This window comes from Tinamus guttatus, unplaced genomic scaffold, assembly GCF_059628265.1.
Source record: "Tinamus guttatus ecotype Peru unplaced genomic scaffold, ASM5962826v1 Tinamus_guttatus_pri_ptg000563l, whole genome shotgun sequence".
NCBI lineage: Eukaryota > Metazoa > Chordata > Aves > Tinamiformes > Tinamidae > Tinamus > Tinamus guttatus.
Genome location: NW_028289097.1, coordinates 162,756 through 189,880, shown reverse-complemented (window position 1 = coordinate 189,880; position 27,125 = coordinate 162,756). Strand labels below are relative to the sequence as shown.

Genomic DNA, 27,125 nt, shown 5'->3' with positions numbered 1-27,125 from the left:
CCCAGGACAAGGTGAGCAGCCGCGGCTGGGGCTGGGGGACTGGCCGGCCGAAGCAAATTCGCAGCAGAAAGCAGATGGGAGGGGAGTGGAGCGGCTGTCGCGTCCGCAAGGATCTGGAGCACGGCCACTGGGAACCGTGTGGGGACAGCGGGTGCCAGCACCAGCGGCAGGAGGTGCAGGGGCACGGCGGACTCTCAGGAGCATTTGCAAAGCAAGTTGCTGTGGGATGGAGAGGGACAGGGGCTCAGGAGTTGGCCATGTCCCAAGGAAACGGGGGCAACAGAGGCAGGTGCAGACGGAGACTTTTTTCCCTGGCCCCGCTCCGCGGGCTACCTCCCGCCTGATGCCGCTAGCTCACTGCCTCCTCGTGCATTTGCAGGTGCCCAAAGGATCCCCACGCTCGTGGGGAGGGGACCAGAGCATCATGGCACAGTCCATCTCAGCTTTCCAGGTTGCCTACATCTCCATCGAAGTCCTCATCGCCTTGGTGTCCGTGCCAGGCAACATCCTGGTTATCTGGGCTGTAAAGATGAACCAGGCACTGCGGGATGCCACTTTCTGCTTCATCGTCTCGCTGGCAGTGGCTGATGTGGCCGTGGGAGCCCTGGTTATCCCCCTGGCCATCATCATCAACATCGGACCACAGACAGAGTTTTACAGCTGCCTCATGGTGGCCTGCCCCGTGCTCATCCTCACCGAGAGCTCCATCCTGGCACTCCTGGCCATTGCTGTGGACCGATACCTGCGAGTGAAGATCCCCGTCAGGTAGGAAAAATGCTCTGTGCCTTGGTCCTATGGTGACTGCTGCTGGGGGTTAGGGGACTGAGGAGGTCACCAGCTCTCCTAGGAGCAGCCAGAACAGGAGGAAAGTGTCCTAGTGTTAACTCCACTTGGAGGGACAGGGAACATCTGGCTCCAGCACTGATCTCAGCAGGCGCTGGCTGTGATGGGCTTCAGTTTGCTTGCAGAAAGGGAGAGATGCATTTGTCTTTATCCCAGGTTCTCCCTGCTGAGAGGATCTCCTAGAGCTAGGGACCTGCCTCCTTGGGGCACATGGCATCATCCTTTGGGACAAGACCCCCAGGTCACCTCCCCAGGGAGAACCCTGCCTATAAGACTGACCTGCAAATAACTCCTTTCTCCATCCTATCCCTTCTCAACACCTGCTGACAAACCTGAGCGCGCTGCAAACACAGCCCGGCCACCTTGCTGTTATGCTTGGGCATCCGCCAGTGGAAACACTTATTTTGAACTGTGTGGCTCCGAGAGGAGAGAGTTAACTGCTTCCTGGCCAGTGCAGTGCCACAGTCCCTTTGGAGCCCTTTGTGGCCAGCTCTGTGGCAAGAGCAGGGGGTGTTAAAGGTCAGGACAGGATGCGATGCACAGTGTCAGTGCTGTTCCCCAAGGACACCCTGGCATGGGTGTCTTCATCTCCTTTCCCAATGTCAGTCCCCCTTGTGCTGCATGAGAACATCCCTGGGCTGTAGGAAGGAGAACAGGGTGTTTTCCAGGCTCATGGGCTGCAGGAAAGCTCCCGCTCGCGGTGACCTGCAGAGAGCTCAAGCTGTGGTTCAGCTGTGCTGTGGAAAGGCTGGTCATGGGTCCCACAAAGTCCAGAGGGGAAGAAACATTCCCTAAGGGAATGGCAGGCAGCTGCATCCTGGCTAAGAGAGGAGGGGGAAAGTCGGTGCTGAGGACCAGTTTGGAGCGCAGTGGTCCATGCAAGCAGTATAGGTGGGCATGAGAACAGCAGCGCTGCTGACTTGCAACCTGGCCGAGCACAACCAGCTCGAGCCCCCCTGGATACAACCCCCTTCCTCAGAGTATCAGTGTCAGGACCACCAAAGAGACCAAACGCCCTCCTGTAAGGTGCTCCTGTGGGACTAGGACCTCTTTTCAGGACAAGACTCCCTTGTCTCCTCATACAGGTGGATGGGGCAGGAGGCACCCTGCAGTGCGGCTTGGGAGTGCCTGGCATTCCCAGATCCATTGGTTTGAGCCAGAGATCTGCTGCTTTGGGGATTCTCCCCTAACAGTGGCTGGCAGCGGATGCTTGGGGAAAGAAGTGTGTGTGTGTCAGGCGAGAAGTCCTTGCTACCCACTCAGCTTCTGGCGATCGCTAGCTTTTGAGCTCTCTTGGAGCACCTCCATCTTCTGGGAATTTGTCCAATCCCTTCTGGAAATCATCCTGCCCCAATGCATCCCACATGGAACTACCGCAAAGCAGCTCTTCCTTTGGGTCTCATCGGAGAACTTCCCGGGCGCCCTCTCAGTCTCACATGGTCTCAACTCCTTTGTGCCACACACGTTTTCGTGGGCCTTTGCCAACTTCCCAGCTCAGTGCAGTTCTCTTGGTCAGTAAAATCCCCATCCTGTGGACCCAAACGTGCTGTGCAATTCTCACCCTGTCATCACTCTCAGAGCGTTCCTGAATCTCCTGCATCCTCCTGGAGGTGGGGATGGATTCAGGACGTGGGAGGGCTGCAGGTTTTTACATAGCAACACTCTCTAGCTCCTCGTCTGTCATTTCTTCTAGCAAATTCAAACAAAGTCTCTTTCCTCCCTTACTGCGTCTGAGCATCAAATGGGCCTTTTCAGGGAAGTTTCTGCTCTGCCAACAGAATCTTTCCCAAGAAAGCTGGGACTCCCAAGAATCCTTCATGCCACCTATAGTTTGGTCAGGTTTTTCTTGTGCAATATGGATTCTGAATTTTGTCATCCTGTTTTGTGCTCAGTCACTAGGTATCATGAGATTTTTACTATGGCTCTTGTATCCCAATTTAGAATTGAAAGACTTTTGAAAGGCTGGCTTCTCCAGCCCTTCTGTTTTCTTGTCACTGGACGTTTCCTTCTTTCCCTGTTGCTAATTCCTTGCAGTTGGCAAGTGCTGTGATTTTAGCCAGTTGATTCATGTCCTAGGCAAAGCAGCAATGAAATAGCATCGGAGAACACAAATAGGGTCGAAAACACTGGTGAAGGATATTTTCTAAATCAAAAATGTGCCAAATTTCTCTTCACTTGCTGCTGGATGCCAAAAGCACATTACCGAAATATGATGCTGAAACACCTTTTATGGGCCCAGGTGCTGAAAGTTGAATCACAGCTTCACAGTTTTCTCCTCTCGGTGACACCAAACCCATAGATGTGCAAAGTGGTGCTGGACACCAGGAGCCTGAGATGCCCTGGCAGGACTTAGGTCCCTCATGAGGTGCCCACTGCCAGGCCACCTCCATCGCTGCATGTTGCCTCGACTTCTCTTATAGCCAAGAACTAGCTTGGATGCTTCAAGGGATGATTTATCTGTTCTGCTTTGGTCAACTTGTTTCACCCAGTGAAATGTCCTCGCAGCTAGGGCTGGTTCGTACTTGACTTGCACTGATTTTTAAGGAAGGGTGTGTTGGGTAACTCTGTCTCCCTCTCTAAAAAATATCCCCTGCTGTAGCCTGATAGCTGGCAGCATGTGTGGGGATGCGGATCTCGCTTCTCCTGGCATTGCCCAGACTGCATCAATCCTGTGCCCAGAAGGGGCTCTGGCACCTGGGTGGAAGCTGCATCCCCTGCAAGGAGGGTATCCTCATCGTGGCAGTGGGGCTATTGATTCCTCGCCTTCTCCCTGGTGTCTGAGGGTCAGAGCCCTGCTCTGTGAGTGCTCACCTTAACAAGTCCATCACCCATGCAGCACCCATGTATTTTGGGCTGCATGGCCAGGACTCAGCAGACAGAACTGATGGGAAGAGCAGGGACTGAGGGTAAATCATGACCCCCAAACCCAGACATTCCCAAGGGGCAGGGGGAGATGTTCTACACCCACATTTTGCAGCTCATGCCTGGGAGAGCAGCTCATGAAGGGAGGCATCTCCAGAGATGGGAGCTCCTGGGCTCCTCCAGCAGCTGGAGGTTTGCAAACATTGGAGCTAGGGAGGAAAACACTCCGGAACATGGAGCAGGGGCATGTGCTGCAACACGGAGGTGTGGAGCATGGCTGGCCAGTGCCGGGCCTGGATGGGACAGAGCCAGGAGACAGCGTGCGTGCTGTACCCTGCACTTGTGCCAAGACAGGGCTGCTCAGAGAAAGGCTCGAGATAAGCCTGGCACAGGGAGCGGATGCCCGACAGTGTGACCAACACGTGCCCCAGTAGGGAGGACGGGGTCCCTGCTGGCTTCTCTTGTGCCACCCTTATGTCCCGGGTGCTGCTATCAGCTTGCACAGGGCTGGCACTGGCTCTGACGAGGCTCAGGAAAACGCTCCGAGCACTGGAAGGGGAAATGCATTTCTCAGGGGCGGCTGGCGGGGAACGGGAGCAGCTCCTTAAATCTCCATGCCGCCCTCATGCCAGCAGCAAAAGAACAAGCAAAAGCACTAAGAGCTTCCCTTGCAGGGCATTGCTTGCGTTTCTGAAACCCTGAAGGGATGCACAAGGATCTCAGGTGCCACCGAGGTCCCTGTCACATGGTGGCCAGCAGGGATGAGAAGAAGACAGGACTGTTGGCTGGAAAGAGTTGACTGAAGGAGAAACTAAGTCACCATCAGGCTTTCAAAGCTTTCTGTTTAATTAGGCAGTGCTGAGCTGGGGCTGGAAGTGCAGCTTGGCAAAGAGGGGAGAACAAGGTGTGGTGCAGCCTCCTTATCCCATGGCTGGCTTCCCCATGGAGCCGAGGGCAGGCTGGCCAAGCAGACACGGGGTCAGGGATGGCTTTTCCACTGCCAGCCTGGGTCTTTAGGGCAGTCCTTACTTAGGGGACTCCCTAAAGTGGGCTCCAGACACACTCGTGCTGAGCCTGGACAGGGATATCTGGGCTCAGCATGCAGCATGGAGGCCCATGAATGTCCTGGCAACTTCAGCAGCAGGTAATTTCTTAGAGAGGGAAAAAAAAAAAAATAAAAGGGATTTTCTCAGTCTCTTCTTCCTTTTAGTGACCTTCCCTCCACCTGAAGGTCTTGAGTACCAGAGGGAAGGGGACTTTGGAGACAGAAGTATGTTGATTGGTGAAGAGCTAGGAGGCAAACTCAGCACCCCATGCCACCAGCAGAGTCTGGGAACTGTGTTGCTCCAACAAACCCTCTCCCTCTGTCCCAAAACCCTCTGAAGCACCATTGCTATGGGGGGATGTAGGAACATTGCTCAGCTTGAGCAGGCTGGAGAAGGGGGTATTGTACTTCCCAGACTGCAGGAGCTGTTTCAAACAGCTGGAAACCACCTAAAATAGATCTGATGTGCTCATGCTGGTGGAAGAGCCCCCCATCTCCCCTCTCACATCCTTCCTTGCCGTCCCAGCCTCAAGGCAGCACCCCAGGCGCCCCGTTTCCAGCAGCACAGCAGGATCCCCCGGGCCAGCCCATGCTTCCTCCTTGCAGCCACGTTCCCCGCTCCGGGAGAAGATGAAAGGAGTTCAAAAGGAGGGGAAGCGACAGACAGGGAGCGTCCAGCAGGAACTGGCCCTCCAGCCTCTCTGCAGCAGGATGCAGAGGGGGATGCTGGTGGGGGGGATGTTTGGGGAGGGATGTGGCTCCTTCGGCGCCTGTCTCCACTCGGAGATGCTGTGTCTGGAGGTTTTGAAGAACCGGTGTCTTGAGGACTTGTCTCAACCAGCAAGGGGCCATGGGGTGGCCGGATGCATGGACGCAGACAGGTCTTGTCTCGGGTTTTCCTTGCAGGGCCTCCCCCCACCTGCTTGTTTTGGCCCATCATCTCCTTCCTCAAGTGCTTTGTAGCTCATGCCACTAAGGGACAAACTGGGGAAATCTGCCTGTAGCAGGAACCCATGGGACCTCTGGCTGCCCTTTGTGTCTAAGGCTGCACACCGGGGTGCTGGGTGCTCCCCCATCATCCTGTCCTTCCCACCGCAGCTCCCCCAGGAGCTTCCAATCTGGATGAGCTGCATTTTGTGTGAGGCTGCAGAGCTGCGGAAATTAGATCAAAGTGGGGTGGAAATTGCTAGGAAATAGAAATCAGGAGCAGAGAGGGGAATAGAGGACTGAGCAGAGGGAGAGCCCAGCATAAAGCGGGGTCTGTGAGGATAAAGCTGGCTCTGTGAGCGGCTTTGGAGGACAGCTCTGGCACAGTCTGCTGTTGCCAAAGGGCCACGTCCTGAGCCTTGGAAGATAAAACAGCTCTGGAATGGCAGAAGCACCCACCAGCCCCAACCCACAGCTCCTGCAAGGCAGGAGGGCAAATCCCAGCTCTTTGCAACAGGCCCCTGCAAGGTTTGGGGCAGCAGGGGATGGACACAGTGCAAGGGGGCTGCGCTTTGCTTGTGTCAGGGGGTATTCAGGCCCGGGTGCAAATGAAGCCTCTAGTCCTCCTTTTCCCTATTTGGGGCAACACCAGTAAGGATAGGAGCTGGAGCTGCAGCCCTTGCCAGGATTGCAGCGCTCTTTCCCCTTCTCTTGGTGCTTGCCAAGAGCCACCGGCATGGGGCCAGCTGAGGATGGCTTACAGGAAGCCTTAGGAAGCCTCTTGCTGGTGGCCAGATGGGTCGTGGAGCAGGGTGTACGTCTGAGTCATTTTTTCCCCCTTTCCTCCACTGAGGGCTGAGGAATCATCTTGGAAGGAGGATGGCGGATACCCACCACCATAGGAGGTAGATGAGAGGGGCCTTGGTATGGGACCATGCTTTGTCCTGAATTCCCAGGAGGAGAATGGTGAAATCTTCCTGTGCTGTGGATTCTGAATGTCTGGAAGCCTCCACAGACATAGAGACTTGCAAAGACGGAGGACACGGATGGGAAGGACGTGGGGAGGTTTCTGCTGAGGCTGGGGAGCTTGGTGTCCCCCTGCCCTTTCCCTGTGGGACCCTGGAGAAGGTGCCATCTGAAAGGAGATGGTATCAAACCTAACAAATAATTTTTAAGGCTGGAACCAGGTTTTGAGCTCAAAAAAAAAAAAAAAAGACATCAATGGAATGAAATTAAGAAAAGGAAGTGTGCTTGAGGGCAATCTGCCTGCAAGGTGATGCTTTTCATTTGAGAGTCCTCTGGGAAGCTGAGACGTAGGAAATGTATCCAACCAGCCTGTCCAAAGCAAATGATAAACCAGGGCAACAGCAAGGAAGTCTGCCCAGGCAAACAAGCAAAGAAACCCAGCTGTGGTTCTTCTAAGGCTTATTTTTTAATTTGGAGAAAATGTTTCTAAAACATCCAGGTGACTCAGATCTGGGAGCATGAGACAGGATTGCTGCTGGGGGGTGTCTCACTAACTATCCTTCAGTGTGTGTTAGTCAAAGAAAAAGCTCCATCCTTCCTTATATATGTTTGTCCAAGTGCTGGATGGTGCATTATAATTATAATTATATTATATTTATAATTATATATATATTATAGGGAGAGAGAGCATAATTTTTATTTATAATTATATTATAATTATACCCTGACGATGCATCCATGCCTGGCACCCAATCCCTCTGTGTAAGGTGCTGTACAAATGCAGAAATGGTCTCTGCACTGGTAAGTCCACGATCAAACAGTGCCAGATGCTTCTGTCCTTTCAAGAATAGAGCTGAACCCAGCAAGGATTTATCCCTGGATCTATGCCTAGGATGGATCTATCCCCAGATTTACTGCCACAATCTTGCTCCAGAGTCTGGTTTAACCACAGGGTGTTGTAAGGGTCAGTGAGATGATCAGTAACTGCCAACACATGTGAGATGCTTCAGTTTCCATCCTTACCTGCATCCTCACCCCTGAGATGTCTGAGTTTGTGGGACTCTGCTAAACTGGGAAAGGGGGAAGCACTGGAGAAATGAAGATCAAGAGGTTTCAGCTAAAGTAATTTTAGTGCTGATTTGGGATCAAGTTTGTAGCCCAGACCTGGAGCACAAGTCTGGTGTCACTGAAATGATCTGAGCATTGGAAACAAGCTTCCCTCCACAGGTATTTTTCCAGTAGGTTATATTTTTCTTAAAATCCCAATAAATACCTACATGAGCCAGCTTTTAGCCAGGCTCTGTGATGCACGGAGTAATTTTCAGCTGAGCGTGCGCTAAGTCGGAGATCAACGCTGCATCCGTGCGCAGGCAGGGCTCTTCCTGCGGGGAAGGGATGCCGGGATTAGGCGCTCCGGGAGCACACGCAGCTGCCACAGCAGCACCACGAGATGTCTGCAGAAAAAAATCAGGTCACTCAGAACAACTACAAGCACTGAGAGGCGGGCTAGAGAGAAGCAAGCTGGGCTGTCATCTCCTGAGATCTTGGGGGAAAAGCATGGGTTTCATGCTGTCACTGATCCAGGATGAGTGCGGGATATGGCAAAGCTCTGGCGGGGGTGCCCTTTTCATAGCACCACAGAGGGAAATCGGAGAATTTCCTCCTAATTCCTGAGTAGGAATGCCCAGGCATGCTGATATTCGAGGTCAATCCCAAACTTTCCTGATTAAAATGACAGACAGAGGTGGGTGACCTCCAGGCAGCCAGGACGGGCAGGCCAGGCAGCAGCTCCCCAGCTTATTCTGGACCTTATTCTGAGCAGGGGCAGACACAGCCCCTGCACTGGGTAATCTGCCCAGGGGATCGTTTCGCCCTGACCCCGTTAGCTAAAAGCCAACATCTGTGCCCTTGGCAGAGCCTGTGTCTTCCTGCATATACCAAAATAACACTCCGGGAAGATTTTCACAGTTTTTTTTTTAATTGTTTTTTTTTTTCCATTTCTACTAGTTTTGAGGTTAAAACATTGCTCCTTGACAAGGTGTCAGAAGTAAATCTGAAGGCATGTTCCCACCGAGGGCAGAAGCACATTTACAGGGAAGGAAACTGAGGCACAGAGCAGCAACATGGCTTGCACAGGGTGACCTATCCACTTTGGCAGGGATGAAGGTCAGGACATGGGAGACGTGAACTTAGATGCTGAGACACCCCAGGATGACCTGGCATTTCCATTCGTGCACTATGCAGTGATCACCCTTGTCTAATGTCACAGCTGTCCCTAGGGTACTAGACAGCAGGGCTCCCCTGTGATCCCGGGGTGCACCATGGTGCTCTAGCTAGACATAACAATGTGAAACAGGGCTTCTTCAGGAAGCCAAAAGGTCCTTCTGGGCTGCAGATGTGCTGCACCTACAGTCAAAAGCACTGAGAGACACATTTCAGTCTGATCTACTTGAAAGTGACATTATCTCCGTCTCCTGAGAGAGTCAGAAACGGTTGAGATGAACCTACAGAAGCCATACAGTGTGTAAATTCCTGCCCATAAATTCATCCTGCTGTGAGAACAGCTGTCAAACCAGACTGAGATGAGTGGATGGGACCCAGCAGGGCTCTGCCATCCCCATAGCAGTGATTTGGGTATGTTTTTAACAAACAGCCCAAAAGGAGCTGCTCTGTGAAGCACACAGAGGGGATGTTGTACAGTGGGGACCCAATATGCTTGCTTTCCATCATCCCATGACAATAGGAATTGTCCATGAGTTCTCCATCTCCATCCAAAATTGTGGAGGACCAACTGCCAGGACCACTGGTCATGGTGGGATGGACAATGGAGTGACTGCAAAATCTCTGTTCCCCTCACTCACCCACTGCCTCCGTCTTTCAAGCAGAGGTATGGAAAGTGGATGAAGGACCTGCTGGTCTTCTGACATGGTGTAACTCAGGCAAAGTTGGCAGGCTTGACACAAATCCTGGGAGAGATGGATCTGTTTGGGAACCCGCCAGGTCCCACCTCCTGCTCCAGAATTTCTGTGTCCATCTGGCTGAAGGGAGGCCGTATTTGGGCTTTAGGGAAGAGGGAGAAAAATAGAAGGAAAGGCAAGACAAGGCAAAGCAAAGCAAAGCAAGGCAAGGAGTAATAAAATGCTGCAGCTCCAAGCTTGATGCTCAAGGCTGATTTTCCTAGAACTGAGTTTTGGGGCCAAAATAAGGGCTCTCCATTGATGGCAATCCAAGGACTGCAAAACTCTGCCCAGGCACTGGGGTGGTGAGTGAAGAGTGGTCCTGAGTCCATGATATGATAGCTCTCTAAACAAGTTTTTGAGCAGTAGGGACCCTAAAACACTCAGAATCACCCAGACATTCTCTGCCACACTCCCAACAGCATTTCAGAGCTGGATTCCCTTTCCCAGAATGACTGGGGTGTTTTCAGCAATGCTGAGTCGATGAATGTGATGACGATACATGTATGGTATGTGCCCAGTCTTTTCCAAAGACTTCATATAGCCACAGCAATAACTGAAGCACCCTAACGAAGGACGGTTTTTCAAACAGACACAGTCATTTCAGCCCAGCCCATCCCAGGCCTGCAGGTAGCACGTCATGAATTAGTCAGGATCAGCCCCACAGCCCAGCCAGCTGAGCCTGAGGCAGCTAAGGGCATGTAGGAGCCCTTTGACAGGGAGCTCTTGAACCTACCGCCACCCCAGAGACGAAGAATTTGACTCCATAGGTGGGAGGTGTTGTCATCATCTGGCCTCTGTGGAAACAGTCCCACCTCCGTTCCGTGCCATCCAGTGTGGGTGACTCATGGGGCTGGGACTGAGTGCGCGGGCAGGCTGGGGCACTGCTCTGCCACTGCAGCCAGCCAGCACCAACCTCCTCCCCAGCTCCATGTCACAGCATAGCCCACGTCATGTTGTCCCCGACAGCTGAGCCACCCTCAGTTCTCTCTACGCCCCAGGGTGCATTACAGCATGGTTTTTTCTGGCCTATTCCTAGCATTGGGATGAGCTCAGCCACGTCCCAGGTTGACTCTGTTGACCAGAAGTGTGATTTTGGCTACAAGCTTGGATGGAGACAACTAGTACAAAGCCTACTACGTTCTGATATGAAGAACCACAGACCCACTGCCAGCATCCATGGGGCTGGTCATGTCATCATGCAGTCAGTGAAGCCAGAACAAACCAGATCTCCTGTCCAGGACTTCCCAAAGCAGCTTGTTTCTGAGTGCGAGGGGATATTGTGCATGGATTTGCGCTACAATGGGATGTGGCAGCCACTACTCTGGGACCTGGGAGTTGTTGAGCATTCGAGGCTGATTAGGCAGGACTGGGCAAAGGGGTTTGCTCAGGGACTGGGTCTGCATAGCCACCGCATCCAAACGGCCATGCTCAAAATCAGCCTGACAGGCAGGAGTGACTCATCCCAAGAGGTCACAGCAGGAGCCTCTGGATGGAAAGAAGGCTCAGGGGGACCAATCAGAGCAGCATTGGAGGAGTCAAGAGGGGACTGAAATTCAGAAGGTATTATTACCTGCTTTGATATTCTGGCTTGGAAGCAGGGGGAGCATGGGAACCTTCTGGTCTTTGTAGTACAGAAAATAATGGGGAAAAATGAGGAAATCATATGGAAGACAAAACCTGGTGAATCGACCTGAGAGATGAGTTTCTTTATGACACACACAGGAGTCATTTCAAAGTAGAAAGCAATGGGCTGGAAGGAAATGCCTGTCTGGAAGGAGGAGGGGGAGAAATCCTCCAGGAACCTACCCAAAGGGCACAAGGGAACCCAGACTCAGTTCACAAGGGTTCAGGGCGTTAGTCCTTAATCTCAATAACCACCCGCACACTCAACCTGGTGGGTTGAAAAGCAAGCTTTTAGTAGCTGGCCGGTGGCGGACCTCTTACAGTTTGCGTGAGATCCGCGCCGTCTCAGGAAAAAGTTCATGTTTTTATAGACAGCTGCAACTCCTTCATACATTATTTGCAGTTATCAGTTCTTCACGGCTGATATCTCATGGTTGCGGCAAGAGCAGGCGGGCTCAGCATAAGTAGCAGAAGCAAATAGCGAAATTAGGTACCTAGTCACCTCAACCTTATTAACTTCTTATATGGCCCCTCTTTGCACAGGGTCCTACAAGGGCACCCAGCAGACAGCTTGGCTCAGAGGCCATGGGGACACGGAACATGGAGCGGGCCCTGAGATTGAGAAAAGGCTCCCAGGAGGGACAGGCAGATCTTAGGACCCTCTCAGAGCCTGGAGCAATGACAGTCAGCGCAGCTGAGCTGCAATGAACAATAGTGGTTTATTTTGGAGGAAAACTGATGCTTTTCCCAAGTGATCCTGGCACACACAGGGCAGGTGGACTTGAGTGGGCTGCAGGTTGAGCCCAGCATGGGTGCTGAGACTAAAAGGCACCTGGTCCTCCTAGGTACATCACCTGAGGTGCCCTGAATGGGGACAGAAACCAGCCATCCCAGAGGCCGGCCGCGCTCTTGGCAGGGAGACACCGCAGCTGGCAGCGCCACACGCAGCTGCTGGGGCAGGATGCCCCCCTGGCAAGAAAGAGCGATTGACACTGTCCAGGGTGGGCACAAAAAGCCCCACAGCCCCAGGGCTGCCCTGCAGAATAGCAATGAGCGGAGCATCCTCGGCTCTGCGAGCGCTCGGCGCCTGGTGCAACCTGCCGCCGGGCACGTAGGCGCACGTCCAACGGGGACAGCGGAACGGGCAGATCCTGGGTGAAAGGAGCCGTCATCGGTGACCCCATCAGCAGAGAAATATAAAACAGCTGCTGCCATTAGGGTTGGGGGTGGTTCAATTTCTAGTCTTATTGGAAACCTTTGACCACAGAAAGGAAACAGAGGAGGAAGTAATCCCCAAATCCCTGCTCTCCTATGCTGTCCCAAAATCTTTTGACTCCTCCCAGGCCACTTTGGGCATCTATCTCTTTCCTGGGCTATGTCTCTACCTTGTCTTGGACTATTCCTCTCCCTGCATCCAGAGACCAGGATGTTTATTTGCTCAGCCTTCTTCGGGTCAGGAAAGCGCCAGCTCTTGGCACCGGGGATGCTTTCTTGTTCAACTTGGTTCATCTTGCTTCACTTGGCATGTCACAGTCCCCCCCTTCAACTTAGTTGCCCCATCTGTTCTCAAAGGGAATGATGCTACAAACCTCCCTAAAGCACCAAAAGGCCACAACTGAGAAATGCTGTCTCAGACATAGCTATAATTAGCACACTCTTGCAGATGAAATTATTTCTCTTTCTTTTCTGCGCTGTTAACAATAATGGTTGATTTAAAACTTCCAGCACTCACGAAGGATGCTGCTTCCAAAAGCAATATTTTTTTTCTTCAGTGCCAATGACTCTGTGCATCAATGTCCTTGAGCAGTCAAAGCAGAGCTGCATGGGAAAGGGATGGTCTGCATCCCGATGGATAGGGCAACATCGTGCAAATCACGGAAGCAACTTGACTGGGACCTTCAGTGCTGCTGGGGCACAGGCATTTTATGGGCTCACAGGGGACCTGTTTTCTCGAAAGGAGGTTGAGGGGCATCAAATAAACAGGAAAGGAGAAGTCAAAATCCCTTGCAGGCTCCACAGGGACCAACACAGTCATCACCCATGGAGAGGACTTCATCCTACAGGGCCTTGTGCAGACCCAGGGTGTGTCTGCCCATTGCACTTTGCCTAGATGTAATTGCCAAGGTAATTAGGAAGATATGCAATGTGTAGCTTACTCCACTCCGATGTATTCCACTGTAATTCCTGGTCTTGGGTCTCAGCTCTTCCTCTCAGTCATTCTGATGGAAATACTGAGTTGGTTCTTTCTGGGCAGTGAGGTGAATTGGTTTTCTTCCAAGGAAATAAATCATTTACATCTGAAACAGGAAATATGATTTAAATAACAAATATCACATTTGCACTTGCAATGTTTATTTGCTTTCTTGATTCAAGATCAATTCTTTGTGATGGGGGAACATTTGATTGCAATGTTGACCGGAACCTTCACTTTCAGTTTGGTGTTTCATTTGTCTGGTCACGATATATAGATCTGTTCTGGGCAGGTTCCTCTCCATATATAAATACTTTTGTGGCTTAGCACGTGTGCACTCTGATCCTCACTTTTCTCATTTTTGTTGCATTTCAGAGTGCATAACACAGATTTTACTCATGATTTGTGGCAAGTTGTATTCATACAGAAGTTGGAATCCAGCTGTCGTGAAAAACGACACCTCCAAAATGGTTTTCATTAATTGAAAGCACGTATAGTCAACTCATTAACAAAATAATAATAATAATCTAACCACATTTTTCATTTGAAATTGATCTTTTAAGCAGGGGAAATATTAATTGTATAGAGGATGTTGAACTGTTTGTTTGGGGTTACCATGTCCTTTGAGGTTTACAAACAGTAGATCTCATCTGCCCTCCTAATACTTATTTAGACATTAGAGAGGGAAAACAAACTCTTGTTTTGCCAGCTCCCAGCCATTTTTTCAGCTTTGAATGTATTAATCTTTGGAGTAGACTAAGTGCATGAAGGAAAATGTTCCCTCTGCAGCAGCAGACCGTGCTGTGATGATCCTGGATGGCAATAACAAGGTGCAGACTAAGAAATCAAAGAGTTAAATTGTTTGACTGCAATTTCAGCGATACGGTTACCAAGCAGAAGTGTAAAATCAAGAAATTATATGACAGCTGATAATAATCTCTTGTCCTAGCTCTAATTCAGGATATCTTTCTCTCAAGCATCCTTCTGCATCTGATAGATAAAGACCCACCTCAGCCATGCCCCATGGGTGAATTAATGCCTTTTAGCAGGAGATGCTATCTCTGGTTTCCCATCTCCCGTTTGCCCATGGAGAGGGGTGCGAACTCCTGCTGAATGTGAATGAAATGTCAACAGCAGGTTTCAAGAACCCTCTTTTCACTTGATATCTCTGCCCTGCTCCTTCCCTTTAATGCCCGTCCATGCCTTTGAGACTCAACTGGTCTGAGCTGTTCCCAGGGTCCCAACTTGTCCTTTCTTTTGGTAGTACCTGCAGAACATGGCAGTGATGCACAGGGAAGGGTGGTGGTGGTGGGCAGTCCACTTGATGCCATGCAGACGGCACCCGGGCCCTTCTTTTAGTTGGCACTTGCCTCCTTGCACAAAATTGCTTTCTGCAAATCACAGCGTTTCCTCAAGGCTCTCACTTGAGATGGAGCAAAAGCCATGGAGGCTCACAAATGCACCAGGCATTTTATAATTGCCATCTTATTTTGACTTCTCACAGAACCTGTGCTTGACAGACATAGCAGTTTTTAAGATTGCCTTATTTCTTCTCCTTCCCTTTTTCCCCTTCTTCTCCATTCTTCAGGGTTGACTTTGAGAGTCCTCATTTCAGATAGGTTCTTTTGAATCAAAAAAAAAAAATTCAAATGCAACGCAACTAATAATTTAAAAATTGCCAATTTTATTGCAACAAAGTCTATCTGGATTTCCACCGCAGATAGCTAAAGGTTCCTTCTATCCCTTATTCCTGGTACAACACTAGTACAGAGCCCTGGCTTCTCTACCCACACAGAGACGTGCAGAGATACGTGAGATCAGCTGCTGGGTCAGGCCTGCCTAATTGACTGCCAGCTAATTGCAGCCAGGGATGAGGGCTGACTCTTGTGTACCTGCGAGGTGACCAGATGCATGCAGTGATGGGCTGGCATAGAGACAGATGACCCAAGACTCTGCCCAAATCCATCTATCTCCCCATAAAGGTGTTAGGAGACACAGAAAGCAAAAAGCACCCACTTCCAGGGCAGGATGGGGGTCTGGACCATCTCTTATTGCAAATTTCTCGCTCTGCATAAATCGTCATTTGCTGGAGGTGGGGTTGCCCCCGGGAGAGCAGGGCTGAGCTATGGGATGGGGGGAGGCCGCCTCTCTCCAAGGAGATGTTTGAACACAAAATGTCTCCTTTTGACAACAAAACTGTTTAGACACTAAAAATGTCCGGTAACTTTATTGCATGGAGGTCACACACTGAAAACTATTCAAATCTATCACACTGCCCACTCGCCAGCGTAATCAATGCTCATAATTTTACCCCCCATCTCTTAGTGTTGGTCAGTGCCCTAGTTTTCAAAGTCCTGTTTCTACTGAGGAATTTCAGCTAGTATTTCTTTTTTTAAAGCAGTACATCTCATACTTTGCATTGCAGAAAAATGCTCAAAAATGCTGGTCTCTGAAACCAGCAGCCAAATGACAAGAACATTACATTTCCCCTCTCCACCCCCACCACCTCAGCAGCTTGCTTCATTATTTTGAAGCTGTTGCCAATGGCGTTAAATCACTTCTACCTACCCCCCAGGCCCTGGATGGAGAAGCCAACAATCCAGGAAAATCCTGGAGGGCTGTGACCACACATGGTGGAGCTGGGGAGGGAGCCCCAGAGCTGCCTGGGTGCAGGAGGCCAAATGCTGCCTTTTACCCCATAAGGAAGCAGGGAACACATATGGGAAGGTCTTCCTTGACTTCACTACCTTGTGTCGCTGCTGGAAAAAAACTGTGTCTCAGTGCAATGCACACCTAGGTCCCCTTCTGCCCATGAGTTTGGGTGGCCTTGGGGCTCCTTTCAGGGCAGGGATGCTCATCCCTGCATCTGCCATCCCATGGAAATGAGTATTAAATCATGACCATTTCTGTAAGACATTGGATGCCCTGGGCTTCCCTATTCTCTTGATTAACCTGGACCCACACAAGTTTGGGATGAAGGGCCCATTTTGGCTGAGTGGAGAAGCTGGACAGGAAACCTCCCCGAGTGCTGCTGTGTTGTAGCGACCATGTATCAGAACATGTTAGGATCCAACCATATGCTATAAATCAAGTCCAGTTTGAAAACAAGATTAACTTTATGTGCAGAAAGGGCTTATATTTACTGCTCCGTTGAAGGATACGGCACAAAGAATGTGAGAAAAACCGCCGCCAGTGACATGCTTTTTTGCCTTCTTTGGACAACAGCAGGGTCTCCCCTATGCCTGGAGGAGATCCTGGAGGAGAGATACGTGCAAGGCTCCCATGCTTTCCACACTCCCTCCCTGTGCCCTCCTGCCTTCCCACACTCCTGTTTCCCCTTGCAGACCCCTGTCTCGGTGAGAGCCGCTGGGTTGTCCAAAGCGAAGGCAGCAGCACCGGTCTGCGGTAGAGCTGCTGCGGCGGTTGCATTTCTTCCCTGAACTGAGAACAGGACAACTGGAAAGTGATCTGGAAGAAGATCTGTAGTTACTGGAAGCCTGTGGTTTGTTCCCAAAGATGGGCTGTGATTCATCGCTCAAGCCCAGGGCCTCCGCCAGAGCAGGCATCCCAAATGAAGCAGGCTGCAGAAACCCAGCCAGCTATTGCTCTGATGAGGCTGGTCTCAGCCCTGAGAGGGGTGCAATGATTTCTTGGCAATAATCTTGCCAGGATTGGTGTGTTTGTGGTCGTCCCTATCACCCTAGGGACCAGAGCTGTGATAATACAGGTCTCTTGCAGCTCAGCAGGAAAAGATTGAACTCGACCCATTAGCTGGAACCAGAAATATGACAGCTTTGGACTCCTGAAGTGAGCGTGTCCGTGTGTTCTGTGGGAAGGGGAGATTATCCCTTAAGCAGAGTCACAAGGTGATGCTTCCTCACTGGAAAAGTCAAGCTCAAGGTGGGATGAGCCATTTGCATGCTCAAGGGCTTAGCATCCTGGAGCTGATGGTGTCAGGAAAGCAGCAGAGGTGGGGGGGATATGTTGGACACCCAGGTCTGGCCTGAGACCACTGGTGCTGGGGGAAGATGCCTGTTCCCATACCCAAAGCCATCAGCTGGATGGAAATCCTTAACATGCTCACACGCTTTTTATTGAGAAATTGGGGTGACAGGACCCAAACAGAGCCCAGCTGCCCTGTAGACATGGCATACCTCCATCTCGAAGCACTTTAGCCAATACCAGCCCTTTTCTGCTATAGCTCCCTTGGCTCTTGCCAAGGTGTCCCTATGGGTGCCACTAATGGTGCTTTTGGAGGTGCCTGTGTCTCTCTGCAACTCTTGGTGATTCCACAACAGCCTCCAAGGACTCAGGAAAGGTCCCAGAGAGGCCTGAACCCATGCCAAGGCAGCATCATCTCCCCCAGATCCTGTCTGAGGTCCAGGAGAGCTGCAAATGGGCACAACCGTGGTGTTATCCTATGCACAACCTGCACATCTCTGCTCTGACAAAGATCAGAGCCTTTTCTCATGACTCTCCTTTCTCTGCCTCTTTCTTGCTCTTTGCCAGAGCTGTGGCCAACTCTAGCTTCACCCACTGCTAATGAAGCACTCACCAAAGCCCTGGGGACACAGCCTCTCTGAGCATAGGGACCAGTCAATTTTGGCAGGATGGATTTGCTCTCGTATGTCTCATAATCACCATCGCCTTTATCCATTAAAAAATTACAGGCTATTAAAAGCAGTTAGAAATGTCTGCCAAACTTGCCAGCTGCTTCATCTGGTTGTAACCTCTTGTGCTTTGCGGGCAGTCACTGCAGAGTAATTTCTACAGAAAGATCTGTCATTTTCTGCTGGTAAAATCAGGACACCACCCTGTAACCCTGGACATGGATTGGACCAGGAGGGACCTCAATAGGAACCATGCAACCAAGTAAACTTACAGCTCTATAAGCCACAGTGAACATGATTTCAGCCTCTCTTACGGTGCGTGTATGAAGCAGCCTTGAGGCATGGTGTGGACTCCTACAGCAGTGGCCTTTGGTACCGCTTCTCCCCACGCACACCCTGCCAGGGGCCAGGCCAGCTGCATCCCCCAGCTTTGATGGTCAGCTCTGGTAGAACATCTTTTGGGCAAGGAGGTCCTCAAAGAAGAGGGTTGGTCCTACCCAGCTCCTCTCTCTGCTGAGGGTAGAGCTTGAGCGGCCGTAACTCCGGCTCACACCATGTTTGCTGAGCTATGGGGCTAGGAGGAACCATCTGATTCCAGATTGAAGGGACTCTGGATAATGCTCACCAGAAAGAGTCTCCGCGGTCTTTGGACCAGTCTCACAGCGTGTTTAGGTCTTGTGTCCAGGGCGGCTGGCATCTGACAAGCAACAAGACTTCAGGATGGGGCTATGTTCCATACACCCCAGAGGAGATGCTGGTAAGACCTGTGTCCTTCTGCTAGGGAAACATTTTCAGAGTATTTGTGGGAATGGGTTGCCACGGAGAGCTCCATCCAGCTGCCAGGTTTGGCAGATGTCGGCTGACATCCATCTTTTCTCAGGTCAAGGATCACCATGCACATGCCCACCAGCTGTCCCAATATTCATTTCTTCAGAGAGCCAGAATTAAAAAACAGAAGTGACGTGATCATGAGAGCAACGTGCTGCAAGAGTGTCTGCAACCCTCTGCCTGGGAGCTGTTTTTCTCACATTAGCTCCATGGATGTGTCATTCCAGCCCTGCCCCAGCTGTGAACATGACAGGGATGATGCAGGAAGGTGCAAAACTCCTCTGTGGCAGGAGATAGAGCGCGTCGTGCCTCATCCAACAGTCCCAGCTGTTTTTGCAGGGAATGTGGGCACATCACCAGCATTAGTTTGCCAGCAATCGTTGGATGGATGTTGTCAAGAGCATGGTTGATGTTTGGCGCTAAAGATCTGCAAAGATGAAGGCTGAGCATTCAGAGGGGAGCCCTGAGACGTGGAGAACCCTACAGGCATGGACTCTGAGGGATGGGTAATGGGGCAGCCCCAAGGCTGGAAGAGCTCTGGATGCACATTCCCATACAGGACACAGCAGGGTCCTCCAGAGAGGACAAGGGGCAGATCCTGACCACCCAGGCTGGCTTTCCAGGCCCCATTGAAAACTTTCAGCAACATTTACAAGGCTGAATTCTGGCTCCAGCCCCACCACGATTGGAAGACATAAAGTCAACATGGAGACTGTCCCAACCTGAGAAAATGGGCAACACATACAGAAAATGCAGGAAGGATGTTGGTGCTAAAATGTTTGTCCCAAAGCAAACAGGCCTTTGTAGACATCTTGATAAACCTTCAAATCCTTAATAAATTTAACATTTCTGAATTCAATGCTTTTGACCTATATTAAGCCCGAAACAGATCTCAAGGGAAGAAGAATTACAGAGGAAAGTTGGTCAAAAAGCGAATGAAGAAATAAACTCTTCCAGTACAGAGTTAGGATTGAAAAGGATCTGTGACCAAGGTCCCTCTGGCATGCAGTGTCCCCTGTGCAGCACTTCCCACCTTCCCTGGGTATGCTGGAACTGGCATGTCCCATCCATGAACCATTCCCTTGCAGGAGGTGGATGCTGCTTCACACTTCTCAGCAACTTCTAGCTCCAACATCTGATTTTTCCCAATCCATGGCCTCCAGGACACTAAAAGATCTGAAGCAAAGATACAGCCAGGAAAAAAACACCAGAAACCTAAATCCTCTGAGATCAAAGTGCTTTTGTCTAGAGATTTTTCAATTAGATCAGAACATGCTCTGGCTGCTTCATTCTTATTGTGCTCATGATGCAGATGAGCTTCATGTCAGCTTGGCCTCCTATCCTCCTACCATATTGGCTCCTATTTCATTTAATTAGTGAGGACCTGCCCTCATTAGTGAATTAATTTTCCAGGAATTGCACTGAAATAAACTCTGCCAGAGCAAGGACCAGCAAAGCCACATCTTGGGGCTGGCTGGACAATTGCAAATATTTTATGGAAGGAAAAAAAGTACTCAAAGGAATACTAAAAGCTTTTGTTGTTGTTGTTGTTTTTCCTTTCAAAAGAGTCAAGGAATCCTTCAAAGTTTTTCAGCCAAACCAAGAGGGAATGTTTCTTGGTTGCCGAGTTGGATCAAGTTGTGGATAGGACACCTAGGAAATGAACCCTCTACCTTTTCTTGGGGACAAACGTGTAAAGAGCATGAGCTGGGCTGAGCCCATTCCCTAAGCTGCAGTGAAGAGGGATGAGGAGGTAGAGCTGTACCAAAACCTGGTGATCTGGCACCAGCGTAAGGAAGAACTTTAGTGATGTTACTCTGGAGATGATAACACAGGGACAGCAAACAGGACAACGTCCCCAGGGTACTGCCCTGAGGAGCATTTTGCAATATCCTGGAGAAGAGGGGCTGTAACATCTCTCCCAAGGATTCCATCCTTAGCCCAAGAAACTGTGAGACTGAAGCATCTCTTGGCACATATTGCCACAAGTAACTGTCTCTCCTGGAGCTCCAGCTCTCCATCCCCTTACCCATTAGCTCTGTGTGACTCCTGGGGCCAGTTTGTCCGCCTCTGCCTCCAGCTGCCACTTCTTGTGCTTCCTCTGGTAGTACAAACAGAACTCTATCAATAATGGATGTCTTGGCTCTCTCAGATGTTTTCCAAGCCCTCAAAGACGTCCTGCTTCCGCACCAAACCAAAAATCCTGTCCATTCCAGTTTGCCACAAGGTCAATGAGGATGGATGGTTGCTATATTCCCTGCAGGCTCCTTGCTCCCAGTCTTGGCAGGGAAAGGGGCAGATGACCAGCAGATGGAGGGAGGTCTGGAGGAAAAAGCTGGAAAATATGGCCAGGCTTGAAACCCTGCAGATGAAGGAAACAAACCCAGATTTTATAATGATGGAAGTGTCCATTACTGTTGACATTTTAGTGGCAACTGTTAATAAAAATAATAGTGGTAATAAAAATGCAATGATGATCATGATGGTGAAACTCATAATATGATTATTTATTAATTGCAAGCCATTACCAGTGCTTCCTAGTGCTTTTGTCTTCTAGACCCGTACCAAACTCCATCTCTTTATTAATGCAAAATGAAGTAAATAAGAAAGGAATTTTTTTTTCTTCTAGCATATCTAAGGCAGGAAAGCGGGAGCAGGAAGGGCACTCCCAAGCCTTTCCTTTATTTGCTCCATCACTAAATGCCCCATGCGATGGTGTTGGGCTGTGCTCAGGACGCTGTGTTTGTGTCAGGCCAGGGATGTGCAGCCAGAAGAGGATGGATGTGCCATGTGGTAGGGGATGGATGAGTCGCAAGGAGAGGATGGATGTTAACTGTGGTAGAGGAGGGGTGTGCAGCAATGTAGGAGATGGATACGCAGCAAGGAGGAGAGATGGACGGGCAGTGACGATGCCAGCAGTGCGTGGGACGAATGTCTGCCGTGTGTGTGTGTGTGTGCTGCAGCCTCCAGACCACACTGGCTCACACGCGCCCTGAGGTCTCCACGACCTCCACAGCTGATCTGATAACCATCGGCAGCAACACATGATGTTCTGGAGCTGCGGGGGGCCGGGATCACCAGGGCTGGTCTCTCCATCCCCTGTGCTCCCTGCTGCAGTGCTGGGCTTCCAGGGACGGGGAGAAGGGATGAACACGACTCTGTGCCTGTGGGGCTGGTGGCAAAGCCATGGAAGGTGGTCAGGGAGTGCCCAGGTGCTGCCCAGCATCCTTGTCTCCCCCATGATCACTGCAGCACCAGATGAGCACCTGGGGTAGAGGCACGTTCAGCAAAATTAGGAGACACTGGGAATCGGGGATCCCATGCAGGGACACAGCCTTGGCTTGCAGGCCCATGAGGAGGGCTTGCAAAGAGAAAGAGCAAGGGAGGGGGTTGATCCTGGTGTCTTTAGTTCCCCCCGGGAGCCTGAGCCTAGAAGGGCACGAGCAGGGTTATGGATGGAAGGGGAGAGAAGCCCTCCCAAAGCCTTTTTCCTCCATACCAGTGACACGGGATGCACAGGTCAGTGCACAGCCCCACGAGGATCTTCTGTACCCCTCTGTTGCCAGTGCTCTGGTGGGACCCCTCTTTGTGCTTGACCAATGTCCCCACGACCCTTCAGCCTTCCCATGCTCGGGCTCTCCTGGTCCTACGCCTTTCTCAGGGTCTCCTGCCCTTTCTCTTCTTCACAGGGAATAAATCACCCTCTAGCTCCAGCCTTGGCTTGCAGAGGAAACAGCAGCCTGCAGTGCCATATCATTCCCATGGGACCTGGGGCTGCCTCTGGGATGCTGGAAATTGTTTCCCAGAGCAGGTTCATTTGGGAAAATCATGAAGGACTGGCAGCCCCAAACCCTCCAGGCTCCTAAGAACCAATGTTCCTGCCCCATGCTGTGCCCCTCTGTGTTCTCATCCCAGCAATTTGTCTGTGAACTCAAAATTAAGACGGGACCTTAAAGGGGGAGAAGAAGGATGTGGGGTCTCATCTGCAGGGCTGGTGTATTAAAAAGTTGCTTTATCTTTGCACCAGAATTTAGGCCTGCAGGCATGAGGTGAGGACCAAGAAAGGGATCCAGCTTTTCCAGCACTGTCATACAATCCCCTCGGTCAGGTTAACACCAGCTTTGCTCAAAAACCCAGCAAATATTATTTGTTCAATCCCCTCTGGTGGAAAGCAATAACACTGAGGCTGTGAATCCTCTCAGCCTCCAAGGAGAAACTCTCGTCTGAGGGCCAAGGGGAAAATCAATCTAGCAGGCTTCCCTTCCTGCTTGGAAAGCTCCGGAGAGGTGGGCACAGCCCCAGTGTGCTCCATGGTGGCACTGGGGAGGGGGCAGAGCCAAGTCAGTGCACAGTTCTCCTCTTCCCTCCATCCCTTGGCACTGTCCCATTATGAAAGAGGGTTTTATTGATCAGCCCAGCGCATTAGGAAGTGAAACAGACTGCCCAGAAGCGTCCCCAGGGGTCCATTAGCCCTGATGGATCCTTTCTCCAGCCCAGCAGGCCCCAGAGGAAGCTTTTGCTAGAGATTTCCTCGGGAATCAGCTGGGGCAGGGTCCCAGCAGGGCCAGTGCAGAGGGATGGCGTGTGGGGAGAGGGAGGAAAAGATCAGCCACTGCTGTGTGGGGTTCTCATATGTAAAATGGGCTGCCAAAGAGGCCTGAAGCCCCTCTAGGTATTGGGGTCACGTGGGATCATGGATTTTGAACACAGACTCCCCCAACCCTGGTCCAGGCTAACTTGTTTCCTGACTTTGAATCAAGCCCAAGAGCTCCAGGATAACCCCCGAGGTCTCTCCTAGTCCCTGGAGGAGGCAGTGGGAGACAGAGTGGGGGATCCCCAGGGCACCTGCAGAGACACCAGAGTGTTAACATCCTTACCCAAATGAGTGGCAAAAATTCCTAAGGAAAGGAGGGAAAAGCATGGTGCAATCTCAGCATGATCACTGGCACAAGGGGAGCTATCTTAAACCTGGGCAAAGGATCTTGCTGTGTTAACCCTTCCCTGAGGTCGCTGTCTCTTCCACAGATACAAAAGCGTGGTGACACCCCGGCGTGCAGCGGTGGCCATTGCTTGCTGTTGGATCATCTCCTTTCTGGTGGGACTTACCCCTATGTTTGGCTGGAACAACCTGAACAAGATGCGGAGGACTCAGGAGCTGAATGGCAGCCACACAGAGTTTGTCATCAAGTGTCAGTTCGAGACCGTCATCAGCATGGAGTACATGGTGTACTTCAACTTCTTCGTCTGGGTCCTGCCTCCCCTGCTGCTGATGCTGCTCATCTACCTGGAAGTCTTCAACCTCATCCGCAAGCAGCTCAACAAGAAGGTCTCCTCCAGCTCCACTGATCCCCAGAAGTACTACGGGAAGGAGCTGAAGATCGCCAAGTCCTTAGCGCTGGTCCTGTTCCTCTTTGCGCTGAGCTGGCTCCCCCTGCACATCCTCAACTGCATCACCTTGTTCTGTCCGTCCTGCGAGACACCTCACATCCTCACGTACATCGCCATCTTCCTCACCCATGGCAACTCAGCCATGAACCCCATCGTCTACGCCTTCAGGATCAAAAAGTTCCGGACAGCCTTCCTGCAAATCTGGAACCAGTACTTCTGCTGCAAAACCAACAAAAACATCAACAGCACTGCCGCCGAGCCAGGCAACTAGGAGCTAGGCAAGAGAAGAGACGGAGTTCTCCATGCCCACGTTCCCACCTTCCTGCTGTTCCTGCCATCAGGGGAAAGGACACGGACTCCCAAGAGCCGGGTCTGCCAGGCCCGTACAATCTGAACAGTCAAATCCCCAAGCTACTCTAGGAAGTTATTTATTCACAAGCATCGTACTGTTTTGATATTGTAGCCTGCACTGTTCCTTACATTTTTGTTGTTGATTTTTCATTTTTTTAAAGGTTGCCAAATATTTAAGAAGAAATTGTACAGACGAAAGTGCTGTTTATCTTAATGCAAATAAAGTAAAATGGTAAAAAAAAAAAAAAAAAAAAAAAAAAAAACACCCAGCAGATCCTCTGCTGTTGATGGGGCCCCTTGGAGCATGGTTTTGGGCAAGTGTGGGGACATCTCTGAGGGATAGCTCATCCTCTGGCCTCCACATCCCCAGGCTCATGGAAGTAGTTGAGTACCAGGGGAGAGGGACGTAGTGGTGGCAGTGAAGCTGCCAAGAGCAGTCAACGAGATTTTGGTTGCACTGGAGGAGGATGTGATCTCTGGGGGCTGCTCAGAGCTGGAGATGCTCAGAGGGTAACGTCAGGCCTGGGCCTGTGGCAGGATTTACTCCAGGGCTGATTAGGTGGTCGAGAGAATAAATTTATCAGGATTCCTTTCTTATCAGTATCCCTTACTCCCTACTCTCCCATTGGAAACACATTTCCTATGACCCTTTCCCTCCCCTGGGAGGGTCATGCCCTGTGGACGTCACTGAATGACCAAGTGACTGGAGCAGGTTTCTGCAGGGGCTGCAGAGAGGAAAAGGAGCTTGGGTGGATGAGATTTATGGGTGGCTCTTTAGCAGACTATGGGTAGAAGTGCAGGGCACGTGATAGGGGAGATGGACCTGCTGAGTGCCCCCTTCACCCCCCAGAGCAGCCAGCCCTGGTCACTGTGGAGGCAACTGCAGCTGATTACGCTGCACAAATAACAGGACAGCAGCAAAAGAGAGTGGGGAGAAAGATGAGGGAAGATAGGCTCAACATTTTCTAGGATCTCAATATACAGCGTCCATACTGGCTCTGGGCTCCCCAGGTTAGGACTACTCTGTGTGAAATGCACTGGAGTGGAGTAAGGAAGCTTGCAGAAAATCAATGATAGTGAGGAAAGGAGCAAGTCCTTCCTGGGGTCTCAGCACCAAGGGGGAGTCTTGGCCACCTTCCTAGCATCCCTTGGCTGAAGGATCTGCAAACCTGTGTCAACAGTGTCTGAGGATGTTCAAGGCAGGGCATGCACTAACACACATATGTGCAGAGGGATGTGGCTCCTGGTGACATGGAGGACAGGAGGGTGGTCCCGGTCATGTAGAAGTCCTGGGGCTGATGGCCATGTGTGGGCAAGTTCAGCTGATGTTTGAGCAGACCCCAACCCACACGAGCCCAGAGGCTTGGTGCAGAGCAAGACCCCAGCCTGCCAGCTCCCACCAGCTGTGCAGGAAGGGAGATCCTCATGGGCAGGGGCTGTCTCCATCACAGGAACCCCACTGACCATCCCACGTGGCCTCCTCCTCCACCCCACTGCTGCTTAGCAAGTGCAGGTCTGAGTCCCGCTTGCATCTCCCTTTTGAGAAAGGCTGCCTTCCTGGAACTGCCTTTGCCTGCTTCTCGCTAAGGTGCCCAGATAAGGCTCATAAATCGGCTGGGTTGCTCGTAAATTAAAAGGCATTCAAATGATTGCTTTCAGAAGGAAAAAAAAAAAATCTAGCGGATTTTTCCGCTCTGTGCCCTCTGGCCCTTTCCCGGGAAGGGCTCTCTATATGTGGATGCTGCTCCCCTCCCCGCTCCCCTCTAGGGTTACAAACACACTTGTCACCCTCTAAGGACTGCAGGAAACATCTGAAAAGGGCAAACCAAGCAACACCGTGCAGCCAGAAACGCTGCTTTGGCCACCAGGGCTGCAAACCCCCTGCTAAGAGAGCCCTCCCTGTGAGGCTCCAGCTGGTCACGGTCACGAGCCACCACATCAGGGATGTCGAGGGGGCCAGGACAGCCCTGCCGGTAGCCAAGGCTGCGTGTGAATGTGCAGGAGGATGGCAGCTCTCACCCTGCCTGCTGCGGCTGCGGGGTCCTGGGCAGCTGGACCACAAATCTCGACCCAAGCAGCATCACCAACCCCAACCAGCTCAATAAACTAACAGCCCACATAAAAAATTAATGCAGCAATGCCCTCTGATGGTGGAAAGGATCTCTAGAGCAGGCAGTGCATGGCCGCAGAGAGTGAGCAGCGAGAGCCTTGAGCCTGGTGGGTCTGGCTGGGTACAGGGGGCACCACACGGGGCTTCCACTTGCCCTGGCTGCGGGGAAGGTGCTGCCAAGCCCTGGGATGCAGCAGGAGATGCTGCCTCTTCGCTCGGGATGAGGGATGCAACCCCAGGGCCAAGCTGGCTCAGGGCCTTGAGAGCTGCTTTCATCTACATGATGGCCCCTCCGCCCAAGAAGGATGACTGCTCTGATGGAGGAGCTAAACCGCAGCCCTGAGTCGGGGTTAACTGCACATTCAGTCAATCTAATGGATGTGTCTGGGCCTTCTGTTAATAAACATCTGACCTGGATTGT

General features: G+C 51.3%; 1 protein-coding gene across 1 annotated transcript; it reads left to right on the top strand.

Moving 5' to 3' along the window:
- The first annotated feature begins 343 nt into the window (after positions 1–343).
- ADORA1 (adenosine A1 receptor) lies at positions 344–24,718 on the top strand. Its single transcript, XM_010216307.2, has 2 exons — positions 344–765; positions 23,881–24,718. Exons 1-2 carry the CDS (start codon positions 344–346, stop codon positions 24,512–24,514), a joined length of 1,056 nt encoding a protein of 351 aa, XP_010214609.2. The 3' UTR covers positions 24,515–24,718.
- Positions 24,719–27,125: the final 2,407 nt, after the last annotated feature.